The 22324-nt window shown below is 50.4% G+C and overlaps 6 protein-coding genes across 6 annotated transcripts; 5 read left to right on the top strand and 1 right to left on the bottom strand.

Moving 5' to 3' along the window:
* Window positions 1-281: 281 nt before the first annotated feature.
* LTR84_010551 (uncharacterized protein) lies at window positions 282-1961 on the top strand (the record flags this gene model as incomplete). Its single annotated transcript, XM_064854087.1, has 3 exons — window positions 282-662; window positions 713-1098; window positions 1145-1961. The coding sequence occupies 3 exons, from the start codon at window positions 282-284 to the stop codon at window positions 1959-1961; spliced, it is 1584 nt and encodes a 527-aa protein (XP_064700313.1).
* A 1048-nt stretch (window positions 1962-3009) lies between these two features.
* On the bottom strand, window positions 3010-4354 carry LTR84_010550 (uncharacterized protein; the record flags this gene model as incomplete). Its single annotated transcript, XM_064854086.1, has 2 exons — window positions 3010-3954; window positions 4226-4354. 2 exons carry the CDS (start codon window positions 4352-4354, stop codon window positions 3010-3012), a joined length of 1074 nt encoding a protein of 357 aa, XP_064700312.1.
* Window positions 4355-5132: 778 nt separating this feature from the next.
* On the top strand, window positions 5133-6757 carry LTR84_010549 (uncharacterized protein; the record flags this gene model as incomplete). Its single annotated transcript, XM_064854085.1, has 2 exons — window positions 5133-5347; window positions 5410-6757. 2 exons carry the CDS (start codon window positions 5133-5135, stop codon window positions 6755-6757), a joined length of 1563 nt encoding a protein of 520 aa, XP_064700311.1.
* Window positions 6758-7488: 731 nt separating this feature from the next.
* LTR84_010548 (uncharacterized protein) lies at window positions 7489-8532 on the top strand (the record flags this gene model as incomplete). The annotated part of the gene is made up of 1 exon (XM_064854084.1): window positions 7489-8532. The coding sequence occupies one exon, from the start codon at window positions 7489-7491 to the stop codon at window positions 8530-8532; it is 1044 nt and encodes a 347-aa protein (XP_064700310.1).
* A 2836-nt stretch (window positions 8533-11368) lies between these two features.
* On the top strand, window positions 11369-14653 carry LTR84_010547 (uncharacterized protein; the record flags this gene model as incomplete). Its single annotated transcript, XM_064854083.1, has 2 exons — window positions 11369-11632; window positions 11690-14653. 2 exons carry the CDS (start codon window positions 11369-11371, stop codon window positions 14651-14653), a joined length of 3228 nt encoding a protein of 1075 aa, XP_064700309.1.
* A 4788-nt stretch (window positions 14654-19441) lies between these two features.
* LTR84_010546 (uncharacterized protein) lies at window positions 19442-21523 on the top strand (the record flags this gene model as incomplete). Its single annotated transcript, XM_064854082.1, has 1 exon — window positions 19442-21523. The coding sequence occupies one exon, from the start codon at window positions 19442-19444 to the stop codon at window positions 21521-21523; it is 2082 nt and encodes a 693-aa protein (XP_064700308.1).
* Between the last annotated feature and the right edge of the window lie 801 nt (window positions 21524-22324).

Here is a 22324-nt window from a genome sequence, read left to right as displayed (position 1 = left end):
GGGTCAATGACTCCCATCGGACAACTTCGAACACTTCGTGAAATTGCGTAGCTGGATGCTAACGCTCCGGCACCTTGTTGTCAGTGCGGTTGAATAGTAAAGCCGCCGAGCATACGGTTTCCTCACATTCCCAAGAGCAAGTATCCACATTGATCAGAGGGACCGGACATGTGGTAGTTCTTTCTTGCATGCCGAAGACGTCTTAGGAGGCGTGGGACGGTGCCAGACGCCTTGCACCATCTCGCACGCAACACCGATATTCGATATTCGCGTCTGGCCACATGGCACATCGTTCAGATTCTATGCCCTCCTGGTGGAACCCTTCTGTGGAGGACACACTCATGTGGCCAAGCCTTCGCCCTTACAACCTATCACAAGTTCCCCTCATCTCGCTGCTCGATGTGCCATTCGAGGCTGAGGCTTCAGCACTGCATGACAACCATGCCTGTAGTTCACTTCACCTCTCGCCGCACGTTCGTGAAGCATACATGGCTTCATCCCAGGGAGGTCTCGACGACCCGACTGAGATGAAGCAGCTTGTGGATTGGTTTATGAAGAGCATACATACCAAGCAGCCCGTGATCGATCCCGATGTTCTTTACAAACAGATTGCGGTGGTCCAAGAGAATGGCCTCTCTTGGGATGGACCTACATGTCTCTTGGTGCGCTTCCTTGCTGCCCTGGACGACGTCAATGTTAACGAAATTCTTAGCTAATCGCTTGTGCACTTGGAGCTATCTGCACACCATATTCTCATAGTACACTGGAAGACTACTCTAGCCCGTCGATTGATTCTCACCGGTATCTGCGCAGCCGTGAATACTTCGACGCTGGCCGCAGAAGACTTGGGCTTACAATGGAGCACGCCAGTATTACCGGCGTGCAATGTTTCTTCTTCGCGGCTGGCTACTACATCACCACATTCAACCCTTTCGCTGCATGGAGGACCATGAATGCAGCGAGCGTGATGTGTAAGAACGTAATGATGATCTCCCATGAGGACAGTGGCGGTGGAAGCGAATTTGAGAGCAGTGACTCGAATGAAGCTCGCGACAATTCACGCAGGAAGCTTTTCTGGAGTTGTCTCAAGACTGAGAGGTACAACTCCCTTCGATATGGATCAGTTGATGCTGACACATCTTAGAGAGATGGCCACCGAGCTGGGATTTGACATTGCCAACCTACATTTGATCGAATACAAGACTCCCACTACGATGCTGCACGACCCGAATTTGCAAGTTCCGCATATCAATGTGGACATGCCTTCACCACAGCCTTTCACGCCCAATCCCACTGCTCTAGGGAGATTGAGAATCGAGGAGCAAGAGCAGAGTTGGTTTTACTATTTGACCGACATTTCGCTCCGGAAGCTGGAGATACAGATCGACTCTTTCTTTCGATCAAAACAACAACAACCCTCGCCCATGTCTGAAGCCTACGAGGTATTTTACAGGGATATCCTAGTCACGCTCGCGGATTCCGACCAACAGATAGTAGACCACTTCAAACGTCTGCCAGCCCCAATCAGTGTTGAGACCGACGACTCGGGTCATTCGCCCGATGATTTGCGCGAGTACTTGCGACTGCGAATGATTCGCATTCGCCACGACTTGAGCAGGCCGGCGCTGTACCTAATCCTACACGGCGTCTTTGATGACATCTCCGCTCACATGCGGGCACAGGCAGTCCAAATCGCAAATCGAGCGCTGGCCATCGACGAGTATCTCGTCACGCATGGTCTGACTACCCATCGCCATCCCGGAACATGGTTGGGCGTCCGTTACTGCACAAGAGCAGCGTTGGAGCTCTTTGCGGCGGCCAAAGCTGGGTCTCCTGACATTATTCTTCCTCGCAATTGGAGAGCTGGGATGGAGAGGTTCAAGGTCGCGTTGAGATACTGGAGTGCTGAGAGCAGGGATGCCTTGCTCTACCTTGGTTGGATTGAACGTCTGGAATCGTGAGCTTGAGTCTAGCAGTGGCTGCTCGATGTCTTGTATCCCGCAGACGTGGCTTTTTGCTCACATGGGTACGCACCCAATGTGGATGGGTCGCACAGTACAGACCATGATCGAAATTACGGAGTGCTCAAACGCTGGAGTTGCTTCCCACAATGCCATAATCCAGACCCCTCGTCATGTGCCAGAAGTAGTCTCGTCTGTGACTCCACCAACTGACGCCAATCCCCGGGCAGTGCCAGTGCGTAACAGTGGCTATATTGGAGGTCCCCTCGCAAAGCTCTGGAATTAGCATGGAATGTGGCTATCAGGAGAAGACAGCCAGCATACGATAGGCGATGTCGGTACCAGGACTGAAGATGGCAGCATCCTATGTTTGAATTGCATTCGGAAGGTGGAGCATGGTCCGCCTGATACTCCCGGTCCTGGGAATCTGCGAGGTGTGTCCTCAACATTTGGACGATGAGCGAAATGCACTCTTTGGAGAGTGTCAAAATCTCGTCGAGGATATTCTCGAAGGAGTGCAGTGGTCGGTGGTCGACATTAGTCCAACTGGTCATAAGATTTGGAGAGAGGCTTAAAAACAGAATCATACGGAGAAGAACTGCAAGGGTTGCTTCGCATGCTCCAGCAATCGCGGTACTCCCGGTACTCCTTTGCTCCCACGGCGAGTGACCTCCATGGCTAGTCCCAGTTGGCGGTCTATTGATCAGGCGCGATTTTAGGTTGGTGATTCCACCCATGATCACAAAGACGCCTCGCAGCGAGGTGCATGATTCGAGCGACCTTTGCAGATTGCAGATTTCGTTCCAGCTTACAAGTTCTTGTCTCAACGATCGGCTGACTTGGTGTTCTTTGTCCGCCATGGGATTTGCTGTTGTTATCATTTGATCGATTAATTGCGAGGTCGTCATGCTCCTCATCGGCGAGCTCTGCTTGAACACTGCTTCGCTTGCAATGATGCTCGAGCCACTCCAGGAGGGTAACGCTAGCTCAAGACTGAGTCGACTATGAGTGGTCAGCAACCGGCGCTATTTAGGAGGCCAAAATTTCCTCACCGATGTTGATTCAGACTTAGAAGATGAAGGAAGATCGCCAGAGATCTCTCGTCCTCCGACGTATGGAGAGATCGCCACTGTGTCTGTGCACTATCCGCCGCCTGTTGGAACATATTCCGTGCCTTTAAGGGAGCATTACTCTGGAGATGCCAGAATCCCGCTAGGCATAGACACTGTGGACCTATCAACCCGCCACGATTATCGAGGGCCCAACCTATACGCCGCTTGGCCATAGTCCAGTACTGGTATGCGGACTGGCTCGCTTTTGATCGCGAAACGATGCCAGAGCTAAAACTTGATCTGCCTTGCGACATAGTGGACCAAGGACTGCCGTCGGTCATTTGTACTGTATCTGCCATTGTCCCACAGCTGCATAGCGAAGCCAGGGCACACACTAGAAAGACAAGACATGATTCGGCATTCCAGTCGCCACCGCTCTCCGCGACGCTGCGGATCCAGCGGTTCAAATGAGCAGGCCGGACAATGGGATAGTGCAACAGGAATTTCTGTTCGAATTGCTGCTTCAGCTTTTGAAGACAGGCTAGCGACGTGTCGGCGCTCGCTTTTTGGGTCGCCGATCGTTCAGGTTCGTACATACCCCAGAAGCCGCCGCTGGGAGGCTCATAGTGGTTGAATGGCTCGCCCTGAAAGATCTCCCAACGCAGAATGTCCTCTGCATTTGCAATATTAGACGGAGTGTTGTCAGTACCTGCACTCACGGCCGGATGGGAATGTGAATGGGCGACATTCAATTGCTCAGATGAATTGTCGAAGACAGGAGCCCCATCAGGCGAGATTGGGGAGTATATTGGCGCTGTGCCAGCAGCTACGGCCGGTTTATAAGTTGTCGCACACAAGATTTCATCCTTGGCATGGGATATCGCATCGAGAATCTGGCTTCCCCAGTGGTCAAGACTGATTGAGCAAGTGGTGTCAGCGATCTAGCGAGCATCGTATAATGCAATCAGAACAAGCATCAGTAAAGTAAACTAAATTGACTTGATGCATAATCGTCATGATCATCTCCCACTCGTCAAAGAGCCTCCCCCTAGATAGAGGTGACACTCACGGACTGGTTTGACTACCCACACCCCGGACACAGAACAAATTCCGCTGTTGGCACCACGAGCATATCGGAAACCCCACACAACGCGTCTTGCGATCTCGACATGCTTCACACGCCAAGGTCGATCGCGTTGGCGGGATACTGACATCGCCCCCATCGAGCTCCTGCGGTGTCGTCTGTGGGACGTTGCTGTTGTCGGACGTAGTAGTGTTCTTCTGCGACCTGGAGCGTTTCCTGGAAATCTGCGGTCCACCTCCAGCGCCTGCTGCCGGCATAGTCGGTCGGTCCGAGTTGCAGCGAGCCGAGTACAGTCTAGGGTTCCCCAGGTGAGGTGAAGCAAGCTCGATCGATCAACACTGACTGCATTTGATTGTGGTTGATTACGAATCCAGTTTGGTCGTAAAGTTCATCTTTACTGGTGAAGGCAGGCTGCCTTTGGAATGGATGTGGTTGAGCATGCTTTCAATTCTGGTCCATCGGGGGACAGCCCCGATATATACATGCGAAGGAGCCTACCAATGCGCACTACTCGGTAGTGATCCCTGCATTCACATGCGGGGGATGGGGGAGCAACCTTCCTGGGGTTTTGATTGGGATGGGACTGCTGGAAGCTCCTAGCTCCTAGCTCCTGAGTTTTAAGTCTCCGCTACGACCTCCACTGCCAAACTAGGAAGGCTGAAGGCCTGGTTACCTACCTAGCAAAGTGCCGAGCAAAGTCTGTTCCAAGCTCAGCTCGTCATGGAGGACAAGTCCCTCGATCCTCGCTAAGGACTTGTCATTTTAAGTTGATACTGTCGGGAACAATGCTAGTCAGTAGGGTTTCGGGTCATGAACTACACATCGGCTTATCATTGCGCGAGGGTCAAGTTAATCATTACGATCGACGTGCTGCAATCGAAATGTGTTTGAAAGCTACAGTATAATAATGGCCGCTGCCCACTGTCACTCCATCTGTGCCTTTTCTGCTATCACACGGGACAACTACAATCGTCCTTTTGACGGCAATATCTCCTGAAGAGGCACTGAGCCATCGCACCCTCACTCCCTTCAAATATGATGGGGCAAGACAACAAGATCACCGTGGACATGATGGAGAAGACCAATGTCGAGGGCGTCGATGTCCCTGGCTCAACCGATATCACCTTTCGACAGGCACTAAAGGCAAACCCAAAAGTCATGATCAATTGCATACTAATGACCTTGGGTCCCATGGCTTTCGGATTTGATATAATCATCGTTGGTGTGGTTACAGCCATTCCTGCCTTTCTGTATGGCCCCTGTCTCCTCAAGTCCCGTACTTTTTGTGCTTGTCAACTCACATTGTATGCAGCCAAACCTACGGTGAGTTCGACGGCAAGCAATATATTCTGCCTTCTCTCTGGCTCTCCCTCTGGAATGCATTCATGCAGATCGGCTTCATGATCGGCTCTGTGCTGAACGGCTGGCTTTCCGATCGCTTTGGTCGTAAAGTCTCCATGATGGCTGGTGCTGCCATTACGTCGCTGGGAGTCGCTGTCATCTTCACCTCAGACCTCAGTGGAAGCGTAGAGCACCGCCGCGGAGCCTTCCTGGCAGGAAAGATTGTTCTGGGCATCGGTCTCAGCATGATGGCAACCACTTCCTTGATTTATAACTCGGAGATCATCCACCCAAAGCTCCGAGGCGTTGTCTTGTCGCTATTCCAGTTCTTTTTGGTCTTCGGTCAAATGATCGCCGCGTTCGTGGCTGGCAGCCAGATCACCATCGGCTTCCAATTGGTGTCCTACCGCACTTGTTTCGCCACCCAGTGGGCAATGGCTGGTGCCGCCTTGGTGGCTGCACTTGTCGTCCCTGAAAGTCCTGTTTATTTGCTCAAACGTGGAAAGGTTGAAGCCGCCCGAAAGTCTTTGACAAGGCTCCACGATCCGACGATGGCCGAGTCGTCGCTCATCTCCATACAAGAAACTCTGGACCACGAGAAAGCGGAGCAGCAACTGTCAAGTGATGCCACATACCTAGAGTGCTTCAAGGGCCACAATTGGCGCCGGACACGCATCATTCTGTATGCCAGTATTGTACAGCAATTCCACGGCATCTCGTTTGTGGCCAACGGAACATACTTTATGATTGTTGCTGGACTGTCTCCGGTCAACGCGATCAAAGTCCTTGAGGTGGCGTGCGCCTTGGCCCTGGTTGGGATCATGGTTTCCTGGTTCTTGTCACATCTCGCGGGACGGAGGCCAACACTTATCGGCTGCACGGCGTTCCTATGCCCGGTATGGATCAGCATTGGTATTGCCGGCTGCTATCCTACCAGCAAGGCTGCATTGTGGTACATGGGCATCATGATTAATCTGATCCTTTTCTTTTTCAACGTTGGCGCTGGCCCAGTCATCCCCATCATCGTCGCCGAGACCTCCTCGGTCCGCCTCCGAGCAAAAGCCAACGGTATCGGCTTCCTGTGCAACGGCTTTGCTTCATGGGCCTTCAACTTCTTCGTCCCATACCTTTTCAACGTTGATGAACTCAACTGGGGAGGCAAAACGGGCTTCTTTTTTGCAGGCCTCACTGCTATCGCTGGCGTGGTGCTCTGGCTGGAGCTGCCTGAGATGAAAAATCGAACCTACCGGCAGTTGGATGAGATGTTTGAGAATCGTGTCCGCACAAGAGATTTTCGGAAATACGCCTGTACTACATAAGCTGGTTCCATGGTTCGGAGACTGAGGACTTCAAATCATGTGGTGTAACGGCTCAGATGGTGATGGCTTGACCTTGCTAAAGACCAGTTGGCCGGACTCTTTGATAGTCTTTGTGCGGGGCTGGATTTCGTAGCGGTGGGATTGAAGCTAGAATCCCTCAGAACCTGGTAATAAAATCTCTAATAAAATCTCCATCCCTTCCCACCTACCTAGGTTGTACTCTCATGCAGTGTGGCTACCTCATCGTGAACAGCAGGAAACGGAGGGACTAAGTGCTGCTTTTATCTCAAACACCATCCCAGATGCTGGGCATCCCGTGACTTTAAGGCGGCGCAATGGTATTCTGAAGACGGAGTAGCACATGCTGAACTCCCGAGTCATTCAAGATTCCACCTCCATTCTGTCACATCCACCCACTCTGGACGAGGGGTACACCGAAGCCTCAGGCGCAGGCTGCGAGTGTCAATCAGCCACCCTCATTACACCTCGCATATAAGGATCCTTACCGCCAACCTCCTCATCCCGTCACTCACTTACTCTCTGCCTGCTGTATTGCTTTCTTCATTCATGTCTCTGTAGGTCTTGTGCTCTCGTTCTGAGAACTGCTTCAGATCAACTCTATCCTGATCACTCTAAGCGCACCTCATCCTTATCACGGCACTTTGACTCTTGTGTCTGCTCTGACCCAGTCCTCAGATCGAGGAGAGCCGTTGGTTGCACCGCTGTAACCAATGGCGAGTCCTGCCCACTGCTACTTCTGCTTTGAAGTGCTCTCAGCCAGCTTTGATCATCGTGATCCACCGGTCCTACAGAAGGTCCTTGATGTCTATGACAAATATATACAACGTGACAACCCCTCCAAAGATAGGACATCGGAGGCAACAGTTGAGGGCAAGGCTTCACTAGACCCACTTGACGGCGAGTCAGATGAGGAAGGAGATGAAGATGAAGACGATGAAGCACGAGGACAAGAAGAGGAACAACGCATTCAACGCAGAAATGCGCCAGCTACCGGACCTCAGAATCCCAGTATCTCTCGACTGCAGGCCTCGACCTCATCTTCCAGATCCTCTTCGGCCTCATCACCTTCCCTCAACTCGTCAAATTCCTCCAGTTCACAAGCGACGGCAAGATCCAGTACCACATCCATACTGTCGGCCCAACCATCTTACGCCTCACGCTTGTCCGTGACTGACACATTCCCGCTCTTCATCACATGGAATACTCTCTCTCGCTCTGGTCATAAGTCACTCCGTGGTTGTATAGGGACTTTCGAAGCCCTTCCACTGGCTTCCGGCCTTTCTTCCTACGCCCTGACATCTGCATTTGATGATACACGATTTTCGCCAATACCAGCCTCCTTATTGCCAGCCTTGTCATGCTCTCTAACTTTGCTTGCAGAATTTGAACCTTGTCGGGATGCCATGGATTGGACCTTGGGCACGCACGGATTACGAATCAGTTTTACACATCGCAGTCGAAGGCACGGTGCAACATATCTTCCCGACGTGGCGGTAGAACAAGGATGGAGCAAGGAGGAAACAGTGGAAAGTTTGATGAAGAAGGCAGGATGGGACGGTGGGTATGGGCATGGGGTGGCACGTCGGCTTCTACGAGGGTCTAGCAGAGGCGAGCACCAACCGACTAAGCAGCCATGGGAGGAAGTTAGTGACTTCAGAGTGGTGAGATATACTGGACTAAAATCGAGTGCAAATTATCAAGAGTGGCAGGAATGGCGCAAATGGATGGACGAGGCAGGCGAAACTCTGACATGAATATTCATTGACAGAGCAGCACGAGAAGTGATAGACGTTGGAGCTCAGCGGACAGGCAACAAGCGGCCGGTCTTTATCAGAGGCACGATTCTCGACACAGATTACGTCGAGCTGTGCAGGATGGACTACGGATACATTGACTCGCGAGTCATGGGACCAGAACCCGGAAAAGCCCGGATGAGCCATCAGATGGCACCTAGGCCAGTCTATAAGCTGAGCAGGGCGAAAGAGACCACAATTACTCATCGACAGCATTCAACCATGCCTCGGGTGAGATGTGTTTGGAATAGTGGCTCTGGACGTATTCGGGTTGAAGGAGAGGAATGTGAACCTGGTTAGAAGATAGACATGATAATGACGACATTTGGGACGACACGACCAGGCAGGGTCGGGCAAGAGCACGCCGTCTACATAGAAACGGTTGAAATATGGATTTTCCTTAGCATGTGTTGATCCCTCAAGTCCTGGAAATAAAAAGCTAGATATCGTACATAGAAATGGTGATTATGTGGAAATGCATAGGAGGATTGATGGGAAAGAGACAAGTTGGAGCGTATCGTCCACACCGTGATCCTTGTCCACCCGTTTCCTGAGCTAAGGAACGCTAACAAGCTGACTAACCGATAACAACAGCTATGAGTGGTGCTTAGCCACTATCAACCTGGTCTCAGCCAATAGTGCAAAGTCACCATCGGAGTTGTCAAAAAATTATGGATGGACTTGAACTCATCGATATATCGAGCTTCCCATCGCTGTCCCGTCTTCCACTTCTACACCTACACCAACACCAACACTCATTTTGCACCGTTGAATGCAGCTGAGGCCCTGCTTGTATTACTATTGCTCACCCCTTTACTTCATGGCCATCTAATTTCTTCTCGTTTTAACCCTCGCAGACTTCACAATGCGCCCGCGTCCGCGCCTTTCCTCCACAACAGCTGCGACCGCAAGTACCACCATACCTGCCATTTGTCCCTGGTGCATATCACGAACTCAATATCCTCGATTAGCGTTATCTAGGAGACAATTTTCTTCGAAAGGAAAAGATCCGTCAGCATGGGCGGCTGCTGTCTCGAAGATCCAGAACACGGTCGCGGATATCCTGCCCACGAGGCCCTCCCCAACCAACATCACGATCGACCCATTGAGAATTGTCGGCAAGGAATTGAGCTTTCTCAGTAAGAACATTCGACAACTACTAGGCTCGGGTCATCCTGTGCTTGCTACGGTCGCCAAGTACTACACACAGAGTGAAGGGAAACATGTGCGACCTCTCCTTGTTCTTCTCATGTCTCAGGCCACAGCCTTTGCGGCAAAACAACCGCGGTATGATGCCCAACCGTTCTCGAGAAGCAGTATAGATGCTTCCATCTCCTCTCCCACCATTCTCGTCGATAAAAACCCCGACCAACCTGCGTCTCCTCTCACCGACCCAAATGATGCTCAATATGCTTTTCCAAATGACACAACCATTCTTCCAGCCCAAAGACGGCTAGCGGAGATCACAGAGCTCATTCATACCGCCTCTTTACTCCACGACGATGTGATAGATCACTCCGAGACCCGTCGTTCGGCTCCGTCGGCAAATACCACGTTCGGCAACAAGATGGCTGTTCTTGCTGGAGATTTCATGCTTGGCCGGGCATCAGTGGCCCTTGCACGGCTGAGAGACCCCGAAGTCATTGAATTATTGGCTACTGTTATTGCCAATCTGGTAGAAGGAGAATTCATGCAACTGAAGAACACCGCATCAGACGAAAAGAACCCGGCATGGAGTGAGCAGACCATCACATACTATCTTCAAAAGACATATCTCAAGTCGGCCAGCTTGATCAGCAAAAGCTGTCGCGCCGCAGCACTCTTAGGCGAATGCACACCCACAGTGGTGGAGGCTGCCTATCAATATGGGAAGAATCTGGGTCTCGCATTTCAACTAGTGGATGATATGCTAGATTATACGATCAGTGGGCAAGAATTGGGCAAGCCCGCTGGTGCAGATCTCGAGTTAGGCCTTGCGACCGCCCCTCTACTATTTGCTTGGAGAAATCACCCAGAATTAGGTCAATTAGTCGGCCGAAAGTTTTCTCAGGAAGGAGATGTGCAAAAGGTAAGTCCGGGTTGCCAAGGTCTGACTTTATGCTAATGCTTGGTTTGTAGGCTCGGGATATTGTAAACAATAGTGATGGCCTCGAGCAGACACGTGCTCTGGCGCAAGAATATGCCGATAAGGCAATTGCATCCCTCAGCATCCTGCCCTCTGGTGAGGCGAAAGACGGCTTAGAAGAAATGGCCGTCAAGGTGATGAAGCGTCGGAAATGAATAGACCGATTTCCACCATTTATTCCATGTACTCGATTAGTCCTGGAAATGTACATTGAGTTGATAGAACAGCCCGTGGGCACTACGATATTGTTGCCATCAGGAAATATGTATGTCCGACACGCAGCATTCGTTATGGCAGTGACCGCCGCGTTCCTCTGCCAGTGGCACGTGAAAATCATATGATAACTCAGCCTTGTCGAGCTAGCACAGCCTCGTGACTACGGTGGGCGAAAGAACCAAAACAGCAATCTATCCGAGGCCTCTTGTATTCGCCGCTCTACAATTGGATTGCCCCACGTCTTCCTCTAGTGGTGGTCTCAGGCTGCTCAGTTGTACTTGCTTGCTTGCTCCATCTCCATCTATCACACGGACTCCCGCACGGCGCTTAGGCTTCCAGGTTTCCCCAAATGTCTATACCCGTTTATTTATCCATGGATTGAATTGCATCCTTTGTTTCCATCTCTATCCCATTTCCACCTCCCCTTGTTGGCTATTCTTGGTCACACCTGCCAAGATGGTACAGGCTCCGATGATCAGCTGCCCTCTCAAGCAGACCTCCGAGATCGACTGGGCCACACCTTTAAAGAACTACATTCGAACAACCTATGGCGATGATCCCGAGAAGTATGCCGAAGAGGCTAATACCCTGCACCGGTTACGACAGGACATGAGGGGCGCAGGTGCCGATAGTGCAAGCGGTCGGGATCTGTTGTATAGATATTATGGCCAGCTTGAGTTACTGGATCTGCGATTCCCGGTGGATGAGAATCACATCAAGGTATGGAAGAGTTCGCATCTGTCAATACTTTGACAATTCCTGACCGGACCCTTCCAGATTTCTTTCACCTGGTACGACGCTTTTACCACCCAGCCGACGAGCCAGTACAGTCTTGCCTTCGAGAAAGCCTCAGTGATTTTCAACATCAGCGCTGTTCTATCGTGTCATGCCGCTGCTCAGAACAGATTCGAGGATAAAGACCTCAAGACTGCTTATCACTCCTTCCAAGCATCCGCCGGCATGTTCACCTACATTAACGAGAATTTCCTGCACGCACCTTCCACGGATCTAAGTAGGGAAAGTGTCAAGACCATGATCCACATCACACTGGCCCAGGCGCAAGAGATCTTCCTCGAGAAACAAATCCGAGATGCAAAAAAACCGGGTCTTCTTGCCAAATTGGCCGCCCAGGCCCATTTTCTGTTTGGCCAGGCCAAGGAAGATCTTGATACCGAACATGCTCGAGGTGTTTTTAACTCGGCGTGGTTGAAACTGGTTCAGATCAAAGCTCTACATCTGTCCTCTCTGGCTGAGTACTATCAAGCTCTGACAGATGAAGAACAGAACCAACAGGGTTCCGCGATCGCTCGGTTGCAACTAGCTGAGAAGTCGAGCAAACAGGCTCTGACTCTCGCAAAGGCATTTCCATCCAATCCAGCACCGAGCTCAACCCTCGGCCCAGAGACAGCTTCCACTATGCAAGATGTCACCAAAAGGCAGATGGAAACCGTACAAGAAAAACTTTCGTCCCTCGTCAAGGACAACGATTTCATTTACCACAAAACAGTCCCGGCTGAAGCTTCCTTGGCTCCCGTGAGTAAAGTAGCTGCGGCAAAAGCTATACCTTTGTCCGAATTATATCAAGGACAGGACATTCAAAGAATAATCGGACCCGACATCTTTCAAAAGATCGTACCCATCTCAGTCACCGAATCCGCTAGCATGTATGATGAAGAAAAGGCAAAATTGATACGATCTGAGGCGGAGAAAGTGGAACAAGCGAACGGTGAAATGGCTGCAAGTCTTGATTACCTGAAATTGCCCAATAGCTTGAACGTGCTCAAAGGTGGGATGGATCAAGAGATGAGCGTGGACAAGGAATTTGAAAGATGGTGCCAGGAGTTTGTCAACCATCAACCATTTCACAATTCATTCGAACAACTCCAACGGGATAAACAGAGTGTGGTGGATAGCCTAGCGAAGAGCACCAAACAACTCGACATGGAGGAAAGCGTTTGTGAAAAGATGAGATCAAAGTATGGACCAGAGTGGACACAGCAACCGAGTTCCAGATTGACATCAACATTACGAGCAGATATCAAAAGCTACCGAGATACGGTCGATGAGGCTGCGGCAAGTGACTCGCAGCTGTTTGCCACGGCACGACAGTATGAAACTGATTTCGACGAAATGAGAAATGCGGCAGAAAGTGGGGAAGTCGACGTGTTTTACCAGCAAGCCCTCATCAAGTATGGTTCCAGCTCTAAGAGCAAACCCAAAGCCGAGGAAGGCTCCCTTCTTGACGACGATTATAGCGAGGGCGGTCCATCTGTGGCTGACCAGATCGCCAAAGTTGAAGATCTTCTGAAACGACTAAATCTCGTCAAGAGAGAGCGGACACAAGTTTTGAAAGACCTCAAAGAGAAAGTTCATACAGACGATATCTCCAATGTGCTGATACTGAACAAGAAAGCAATCGCCAATCAAGAAAATCAATTATTCCAGGCGGAGTTGGAAAAATTTCGATCGCACCAGAACAGGTTGATCTCGACTGTGCACAAGCAATCTTCTTTATTGAAAGAGCTGACCAGGTCATATGGTGATTTATTGCAAGACAAACGTGTCCGGTCAGATCAGCAACGATATGACACGATTCAGAAGGGGCGCAATGGTGTCTTGAATAGATACAGGAGGGTTTATAATGCTCACGAAGATCTCACTCAAGGCCTCACTCGAGCTCAGGGGTTCTACACAGAGATGAAAGAAAGTGTGGACAGCTTGGAAAAGAATGTTGACTCTTTCGTGAGTAATCGAAGAGCAGAAGGTGCACAGCTTCTACATCAGATCGAACAAGCAAAAAGCACTGCAGCTGGAGGACAAGCTGCTGCAGAACAGAAACGGATGCAGGAGCTCATGAATCGGCTGTCCATGGAACCCAAATCAACATCCCCTTCACAGGGAGAGCCTCCAGCATTGCCACCCATGCCACAAATCATGACTTCCAGGTCTCCAGTACCACCTTCGCCATCATACCCAATCACCAATGCGGATCCTCGATTTACAATTCCACCTCGTCACTCACCTGCTCCTGTTGTGCCGAACGGGTATTCTGGACAGCTGCAAGCCCCTGCACAACCGAAAAATCCCTCTCCCGTCGACGCTCAACACCCATTCTCACAGGGAGCCGCAGCACCTCTTTCGACAAGCTACAATCCCATGGCATATCCCGAAAGATCAGTAATATCTCCAAGCCAACAGTCTAATGCACCGCCACCTCAACCACACTACGCTTTCTCTCCAGTAACATCACCTCCCCCAAACCCACAAACCAACTATTTCCCTCAGCAACCACCAACCCAACACCATCCACCGACCTCCCACACACCACTGAACTTTACCTCTCCATCCCATCAGTACTCGCACCCACAATACAACTTCCCGCAAACGGGCGCGCCAGGCCCCTATCAATCACCGTCTCCACACCCGCAAATGCCCGGCCAACCTCAAGGCCCATATCAGAACTATCCAGCACCATACAACATCCCACAAAACTACGTCCCCCCACCACCTCCGCCAGGACCTCCAGGCGGCGGCTCCGCGACACAGTACCCACCCAATCCAGCCGGCGTGTGGGCGAGCGGTCCAGGCGGATACGCTAATTACGCGCCGCCGAATCGCTATGGACAGCCGACGCCGCAGCAGGGTCAGCAGCAGCAGCCGCCTCCACCAGGCCATGGTCAACCGCCAAGCGGTGGGCAGGATGCGGCGGACCCCTGGGCGGGGTTGAGCGCGTGGAAATAGTCACGAATGTTGAGTGAGTTGAGCGGGTCAATTGCCTGTGTTTAGTTATGTAGTGCGCTATGAGCTATGAGCTATGAGTTACAAGCAAAACCAAGCAATGAATTTCACGTTGATCACCATTTCAAATTCAGGACTGGAGATTTTTCACGTTGGACTAACTGCATTATGCCCATGATTGGACCAAGTCGCAGTCGTTACGGGTAGTTACACGTCCATGCACGCAAGTGGTACCGGTACAGTTTTATCTTTCACCTTGGATTCGAACTGGCTCAGCTCTCACAGCTTCATAAGAGGAAAAGTCCAGCAGGCAGCCGTGTGGTAGCGTAGGGGGTAGTAGCTGTCTGGAAAGCAGCTGACGTTTGATTCAGGCAGTGTGAGCTGAGCTGAGCGCAGTGATGTAGTAGTGTTCTTCAGCGTCGTGTAGCGTATTTGAGAGAGTTCTGGAGATTGGATCTCGGTTTCATTGCTCGTCCGGGTGGGACAGAGATGTTCGCTTGTCGGGTGTGTGACGGTTTAAGTGTTCAAGTAGCACCAGGTATGGACTATCCGTATTGCGTGCTGATCTTGTCGAGGTTGATAGGCGAGATTGAAGTTCCACGACCTCGTACGTGCCGGAGGATGATTTTTGAGGATTGGACCATGGACCAGAGAAGGTTTGGAAGTCTGACGCAAGAGTTCGGTGGATGGGGTTGGTTGGTTCTTTATTTGACCTGGTAGGTACACTGCATGAAATGTTTCAGCCAAAATGATTCAAACCACATATCGCTAAGGGATCTAAGAGCAGTAGCAGCGCGTCGTGGATACTGGTTACGATTGATCTTTATCATTCATTTGATGGGTGATATCTTAGCTCTCATCTGATCCTTCCTTCGTAGATGATAAGGAGAAATGGTTGAGGTGTGTGAATGTTGACTACCTCGTACCTAGGTAGTATTGGGAAGGTTGACTTCCAGACGTCATGTCTAGTTTCAGTGCTGTAGCTCGATGTACAGCTTGCGCTAGTACCTCGAGGGCGGTAGCGTCTCGATGGCGGTGACTGCGGCCTCCCATGATATTGGTTCTGGCTTGTTCTGACTACACGGTACCCAATAGGGATTACTGTTGGAGACGAGGAAGAGGCTATCTCGTATCAGAGAACTTCTGGATAGATGCCGGACGGGCCACTTAGGATGCACCGGGGAACTGGCAATGCGTCTCCCCAACATATCTGGCAGGGGGAGAATTCCAACTCGTAAGCTGCAGGGACTGCATCGCCCCACCTCAAAGTACACCGCATTTTTGGTAGCTTCGACGATAACATGACACGATGCTTCTGCTGCTGTTTTGTTCGGAGGTTCGAAATACAATTCCGATGTGCGGGTCCACTACTTGTCTTTAAATATGGGTGTGCTTCTCCTCCTCTAGGTCGCGAAGGCCTTACACCCTTTCGCGGGAGTCATCTTGGACCAGCTTGCACAGGCCACTGTCAGCTCAGTTCAAGCGTTTCGTCGATGTCCTTGATCAACAGTTGCGCAAGGCGAGTATATACATCTGTTGATGGCCCTCTGATGGTGGTCTGTGTGTCTTGCCTGGTCCGTGCCTCGGGTTGCCACAGGAACAGGTAACTATCTAACCCAATGCATCGAGCCTGCTACTTGCAGAAGCTGTTCAAGCTTGACCTCTTATGACAATGTGTCAGTATTCCAGATATCTCCAATGTATGCTGGCAGTTGTTCTTGGGGTGCCCTCAAGATCGTCGAGCATTCTGTCAGGAGGGTGCCCTGCCAACGGCAGAGATATGGGGGAAAAGTGGAGTTTCAATTCTGTATTTCGAGACGCAGAAGCTCCGATCTTGAAATACTTTGCTAAGGTGATGGAGGTCAAGGCTCTTGTCGTCCACGGAAAGGTGGGGGGTTGAATGCAAATTTCCTTTATGCAGCCCTTGCGAAAGACGTTGCCAACACTTGGTGCACACGTTGTGCAGCGAACAGGATGTTTGGTGGTTCATGGCGATTTCCCGCCATCATTTCTTTCCGAATTACAGATACTTCTTTCCACGCGGCTCAGCGAGTAACTTTGTCGTTTGAGAGGTGCCTTTGCCTAAATGTAATGTCACCGCCATGAAGAACTTTAGTGTCGCATGATTTGCATAAAAGAAGCGTAACCGAAGACACTACTTAAGTGAAAATTGCGGTATACCGGGTAGACGAAATACTCCCGCGTACAATCAGTGTGCCAAGCGCAACGGAGGGAGGTGACCTGGTGTGCTTTTGCTCGATAATCAGACGAAACCCCACAATCCAGACGGTGTATTGAAAATCCCAGTCCCCGGTCAATTCTACCGGCCCCTTCTCGAGAAAACACTGTGCGATGCGGAAATTTGTGCTTTGGGACATAACTGCGAACACTGACCTTTTGTCTGAAGGTTCGTTGATGCATGAGAATGGTGAGTCTTTGGGATACGACGGATTGCCGAGAAATTGCGACCCAAATGTTGAAAATAGAGCCTCTGTTGACCTGTTGAAATTTTCCTTAGCCACCGTCCAAGACCGTAAAGAAGAAAGGCATTGCATTTGTGTACACCTGCTGCCGCTGCGGGCAGACGCCGATCCCCATACAAAGCAATAAATGCCCTCATTGCAGACACGAAAGGTGTAGCAATTGCGAGTGTGAGAAAATCGTAAAACGAAGCTTTCAGCGGCCGGCGTGGAATCTTCATGGCGTACTGTCGAAAGCGAGAACCACGCCAGATCCCGAACACCATACGTTTTCTCCACTCTCCTCAACTCTCGACATCATCTTGCCTCGATAACCTAACGATGAGTCCCAAAGGGAGCAGGCCGGCACTGAAGCATTTTAAACACACTAAGCTTGATAAGTCAATAACAATAAGGGGTTTTATGAGGGGTTGTGAAGTAGTTGGTATAAGGGGTGGTCAAACAGTTGATATAAGGGGTGGTCAAACAGTTGGTATAAGAGGTAGTGGAAGAGATAGAATAAGAGGTGGTAGAACAGATGGAATAAAAGGTGGTAGAACAGGCAGGAGAACAAGGAGTATCAGAGGTGGTAGAAGAGGCCAGTTGCTAAGATTGGAAGTGTTTACACCAGGTAGGGTCAAGAAGAGACCTGGTTTCATTTCGGAATATTGTTCAGGATTCAGAGTTTGGCTTTCAAAGGAAATAATAAGTCCCGACATGATGACTTATAGCAAGAGAATTGAGGATTGACAACGATGCGGATGATCCAGCATGATGTTAGCTGGCAGGTTATGGCAGCCTTCTCCAGAAGCGTAAACCATCACTTGAGTAGATGGTAGTTGAAACAGGCTCCCATGCCTCAAGCCAGGCACGACGCTGAACTCCACTTCGCCCAATAGAGTCTATGGTATCAAATGTTTAAGAATAGTCTCCTACCCACTAGAACCCTTGTGACTGTCAGAGATCGTTCTTGAATCGTTCTATTACACTGCGCCGCGTGTAAATCCTTGTTATCCTCGAGATCAACGTGGCTGTATCGGCCATCTGTTCGGCCTCTTAGTTTGGCCCATTTGAATCTTCTCGCTCTGACCAAACGTTAGACCTGTAGGAGAGTGCTCGGCATCGTTGCAAGAGACTAGCATAGAATCGGAGTTCCCGTAGCAATCCCCCCCTCTCTGTCACAATGCTTCGTAGGGAAGGGCCTGTGTGGCCGCCTGGCTATCTTAGCAAACAATCTCGATGCCCCTGGACCAATTATATGTGGCAACCGGGGGCCTCCGAACTTCGAGCAACCCTTCCCGACGAGACCCCGTTCTCAAGGATCCTAGGTAAAGCCTGCAACGCTGATTGATTGATTTCGAGGCACCAAGGCAGCTGACTCTCTCAGACACGCAAGCGGTTAGCTGGATGCAAAACGAGTTTCATGTGGGTATGGCCCGAACCTCTGGGGCGCACCGTTAGTCTGCATCGAAATCTTTCCATGACCTACCCACAACGGATGATAGATGCTACAAATCAATCATGATTCGCCCGACATCAATCTCGCCCGATCTGCACTCTTCTCAGGTTCCGAGGAACAAATCAAGAACTTTGTCGCGCTTTGACGACTCCTAAATCTCCCGCCAAACAGAAGTACTCTTCCAGTGAAGCGACCTTGGAAGCCGCTATTCATGGTCATGGGACTGAACCAGAATGGTTACCCCAAGTCTCCCATCAATCATCGAGGTACAATCAGTAGTGGCAGATGCCTGGAATTCGCCCAGGTGTCTCCCTGCGCCTGCCATTCCAATTCAATCTACTCCAAAGGCAACGCGCTGCAATCCTACGGTTGCATCACTTTATCTAATCCTCGTGGCTCCTATCATGAGCATGTCTGTTCATCTTCTGCTGCCCGAATCGTGGCTTAGGACTTAACGCGACTGTTTCCAGGGGCTAAACGAACATTTTGGAGCCCTAAATGAGGGTTGGGTTTTGGATGCCTTCTTCAGCCAGTGCCCTACCACTACGATCTCACGTTGACTGCTGTGGCCTTTTCCTCATCTGGGTGCCTTGAATATCGGCCCAACCGTCGGGGTCTTCTGTTTGGTGTGAATCTGAACACTAGCTTCACTTGTGCGACCTGAATGAAGGAAGTCATATTACCGAGGTCTTACTATTGAGAATTGCAGCGTTTGCGGGCTCTGATCGGCAATGACATATATCTTTCTGGGTGCCGTTAGTTTCCCTCCGAATTCTCCCTGATGCATTCTTCGTGAGATCGCTCGCAATCTCACCGGACCATTCAGAATCCTGGTCCAATATACCCCACCATGCGAAAGATTTGGCTCTAGCTATGGGATCCCGGCATAAGACCAAAAGGGTCAAGAGGCGACGCAGGCGTGACTGCCATAGTCAAAAACCTTCTGGTTTTGAGTCAAGTTCAGCAGTAAGCAGCGAGGGATGGCCCGTGGCCTTGAGAGAGCGTCCAGATCTCTCACTCACATCAGACAACACCTCATTCTTGCAAACCCGCGCGAGGCTGGGCGAAGAAGATAAAAATGACATTTACGAAATTTTTATGCGGGGCCCTGCAGACCCTGTTGGTCGGATTCCGCGTGCAGTCAAGTTGGAATCATTCGCCTCCGGCATGAGTCTTGATGTCCTCCGTATCGCTCAAGAAAATGGAGACTTGCGTCCTGCTGTGTGGCGAGACGACAGGAACTACAGAAACAAGAGTGCTGTACCAGGTGCGGCTTGCAAAGCACTGACTGCTTATGGGTTATGCCTCGACTTTTCGAAACCTCGCTTTCCAAGCTCGCTGAACACGTCTGCTCTTTCATACGCTCCCATTGATGACCAGACTCAAGACCAAAAGTCCTCATCCGTCGCACCGATATCTTCCATGACTAATGGCACTACTTCCCTCGAACTTGATGCAGACCGGCGGCTAGTGTATATCAATGATTTGGATCGATATACTATCTTCGCAGTCGTATGGACTGCCTCTCCTCATCAGGTTCCCGCCCTACGGAATGCGCTATATCACCATCTTGACTTCAATGCCTTGTTGGAAATGAGTGTCAACATTGGAACATTCCCAGCATTTGAGTTAGCTTTCCATCTCCCATTTTTCGTTCTGAAGATCAACAGCCCGAGGCGGGGAGATCATCGAGTAGACAACAAGAAGAAGACTTTGCGACGGTCATACAACTTGCCCTCCCTAGATGGGCCGAAAGGGACAAGTTCGGACTGGCTTCATGAAGCACATATCTCCTGCACCGTGACAGGTTCAGACGAGGTTAGATGGATGGCATACGCTTTTATCGACACATATTACTTCGACGCGAATGATGAAGACAGGGAAGATGCAACCGAGAACGAAGCGGACGCTCTTGAGGACGATAGGGCAGATTTATCTGTGGATGAGGAAGGCGATCTCGAAGATCATACTATGTGCCCAGATGCTCTCACTTATGGGGTTGAAGACGCAGGAAAGCCTATTTGGAACCCGCGAATTTACTTCTTGGCGGTGTTCGCGCGTCGCCTTCAACAAGCACGGAGAGAATGGGAAAACGTGGTGATGAACTTTACCGAGCGTATTCGAGCCTTCGAAGAAGTGCATGAGAATGCAATGAGTGACTCAACTCGATTTCAGTCTTCAGACGAGCAAAGGAATACACTGGACATCCACGAGTCTCTTGCCTGGGTGCTCAAGACTAAGCATCTTACGGACAGGATGTGTAAGGTCCTCGGCGGGACAATCAGGGCCTACGAGCCATTCTGCTCTCGACATGAGGCTTGTGGGGATGGCTCGCTACGATTCCCTCAAGGGCACAGGCTGTTGGCCGAGGTTTACAAAACATTTGAGATCCTCTGTCAACTAGAGTTCAAATTGAGCAACTTAGTACACAGCTGTGGTCAGTATGAGAGTGAACTTCACGCGCGGCTAAACGCCATACAAAGTCAAATCACAGCGAAGGCAATGGCCGTAAGCAACGAACAGCTTGAACTGAGCACGACCGCTCTTGAACTGGGAAAGAAGCAGAGCCAATTCGCCCAGGAAAGCAAACGATTTTCGTGGATCATGATGCTTTATGTGTCACCCATAGCGCTGACCGCAAGCGTTTTTTCTATGGAAGAAAGTGTTTTGCCCAAAGTTCTTCCTTTTGTCAAGCCGAACGTCGGATGGTTCATCGGACTTATTTGCATTTTCGAATTGGTGGGCATCATTGTTCACGCAGCATGGTCTCAATGGGGCAAGCTGGGCAAGCTGGCCGGCGAGGCTCAAAGATACCGTGACTTTTGGAGTCCATCACGGTGGTTTACACGATCCAGGAAATCGAGTGTTGATGAAGAAAGTCGTCCGGTGACTCCGGTCACCAATGCCCCACCTTCTCCTCCAGCCGTTCCCGCCTATGCTCGTTCCGAGTCCTAACCCTGATTTATTACAGTGCGATTTTCTTGCGAGAAATCTTGTGTTATTAGTTAGATTTTTGACGACTTCCAGCGATTGACTAGTCAGACCAAGCGATAACGCCGTTCACCTAGAGACGAGGACAAGGAGAAGCAAGAGCCCTACGGCCTTGACACGAATGACGAGACTAACGACTTACGACACATTTCGGGTTTATATACACTGTATAACGTAAACAGATATTCTAATGATTCACAAATCCATCATACCTGACTTCTGTAATATGCTAGAACATTACAGCACCAATGCATTGAACAAGTGCGATTTTTAGAGCGCAACGTCAAGCGGATCCCGAACGGGGTCCCAATGCGAAGGTTCAGGGGTTTTCAGCCTTCTCAATCCCGCCCACTAGCTAGCCGTCTAAATACCCCTTCCAGATTCGCACTCTTCACTGTCCAAAGCCTGCCTTTTGACTAGAGACTTTAAGCTGGAGTTAGTCCTCGACTCACGGAGTTAATTATTTGTCGTAAGCAGAATCTACCGCTATCTAGAAGAAATCCCGGCCTTGCATTGCCCTAGTGAGTAATAACTGATAAGGCTTCCATCAGAGGCAGTCCCATTACTCGTTTATATCTCGTTCATATCTCATTCATATTTCGTTCAAACTTCGGTTACACCTCGTGTATTCCTCCTTTACATCACGTACCTAGGTGGTGCTAGCGTCTATCCTACCAGGTATGTGGGATTTCAGGTGTAGTGGAGAGTACTTCAGAGTTTCGTTAGCCTTGGGGTTCTGGACGAGCCGTGGTTACAAAGCACCCT

This window comes from Exophiala bonariae, assembly GCF_035927105.1.
Source record: "Exophiala bonariae strain CCFEE 5792 chromosome Unknown scaffold_45, whole genome shotgun sequence".
NCBI classification, from domain to species: domain Eukaryota; kingdom Fungi; phylum Ascomycota; class Eurotiomycetes; order Chaetothyriales; family Herpotrichiellaceae; genus Exophiala; species Exophiala bonariae.
This window is presented reverse-complemented; position numbering and strand designations above follow the sequence as displayed.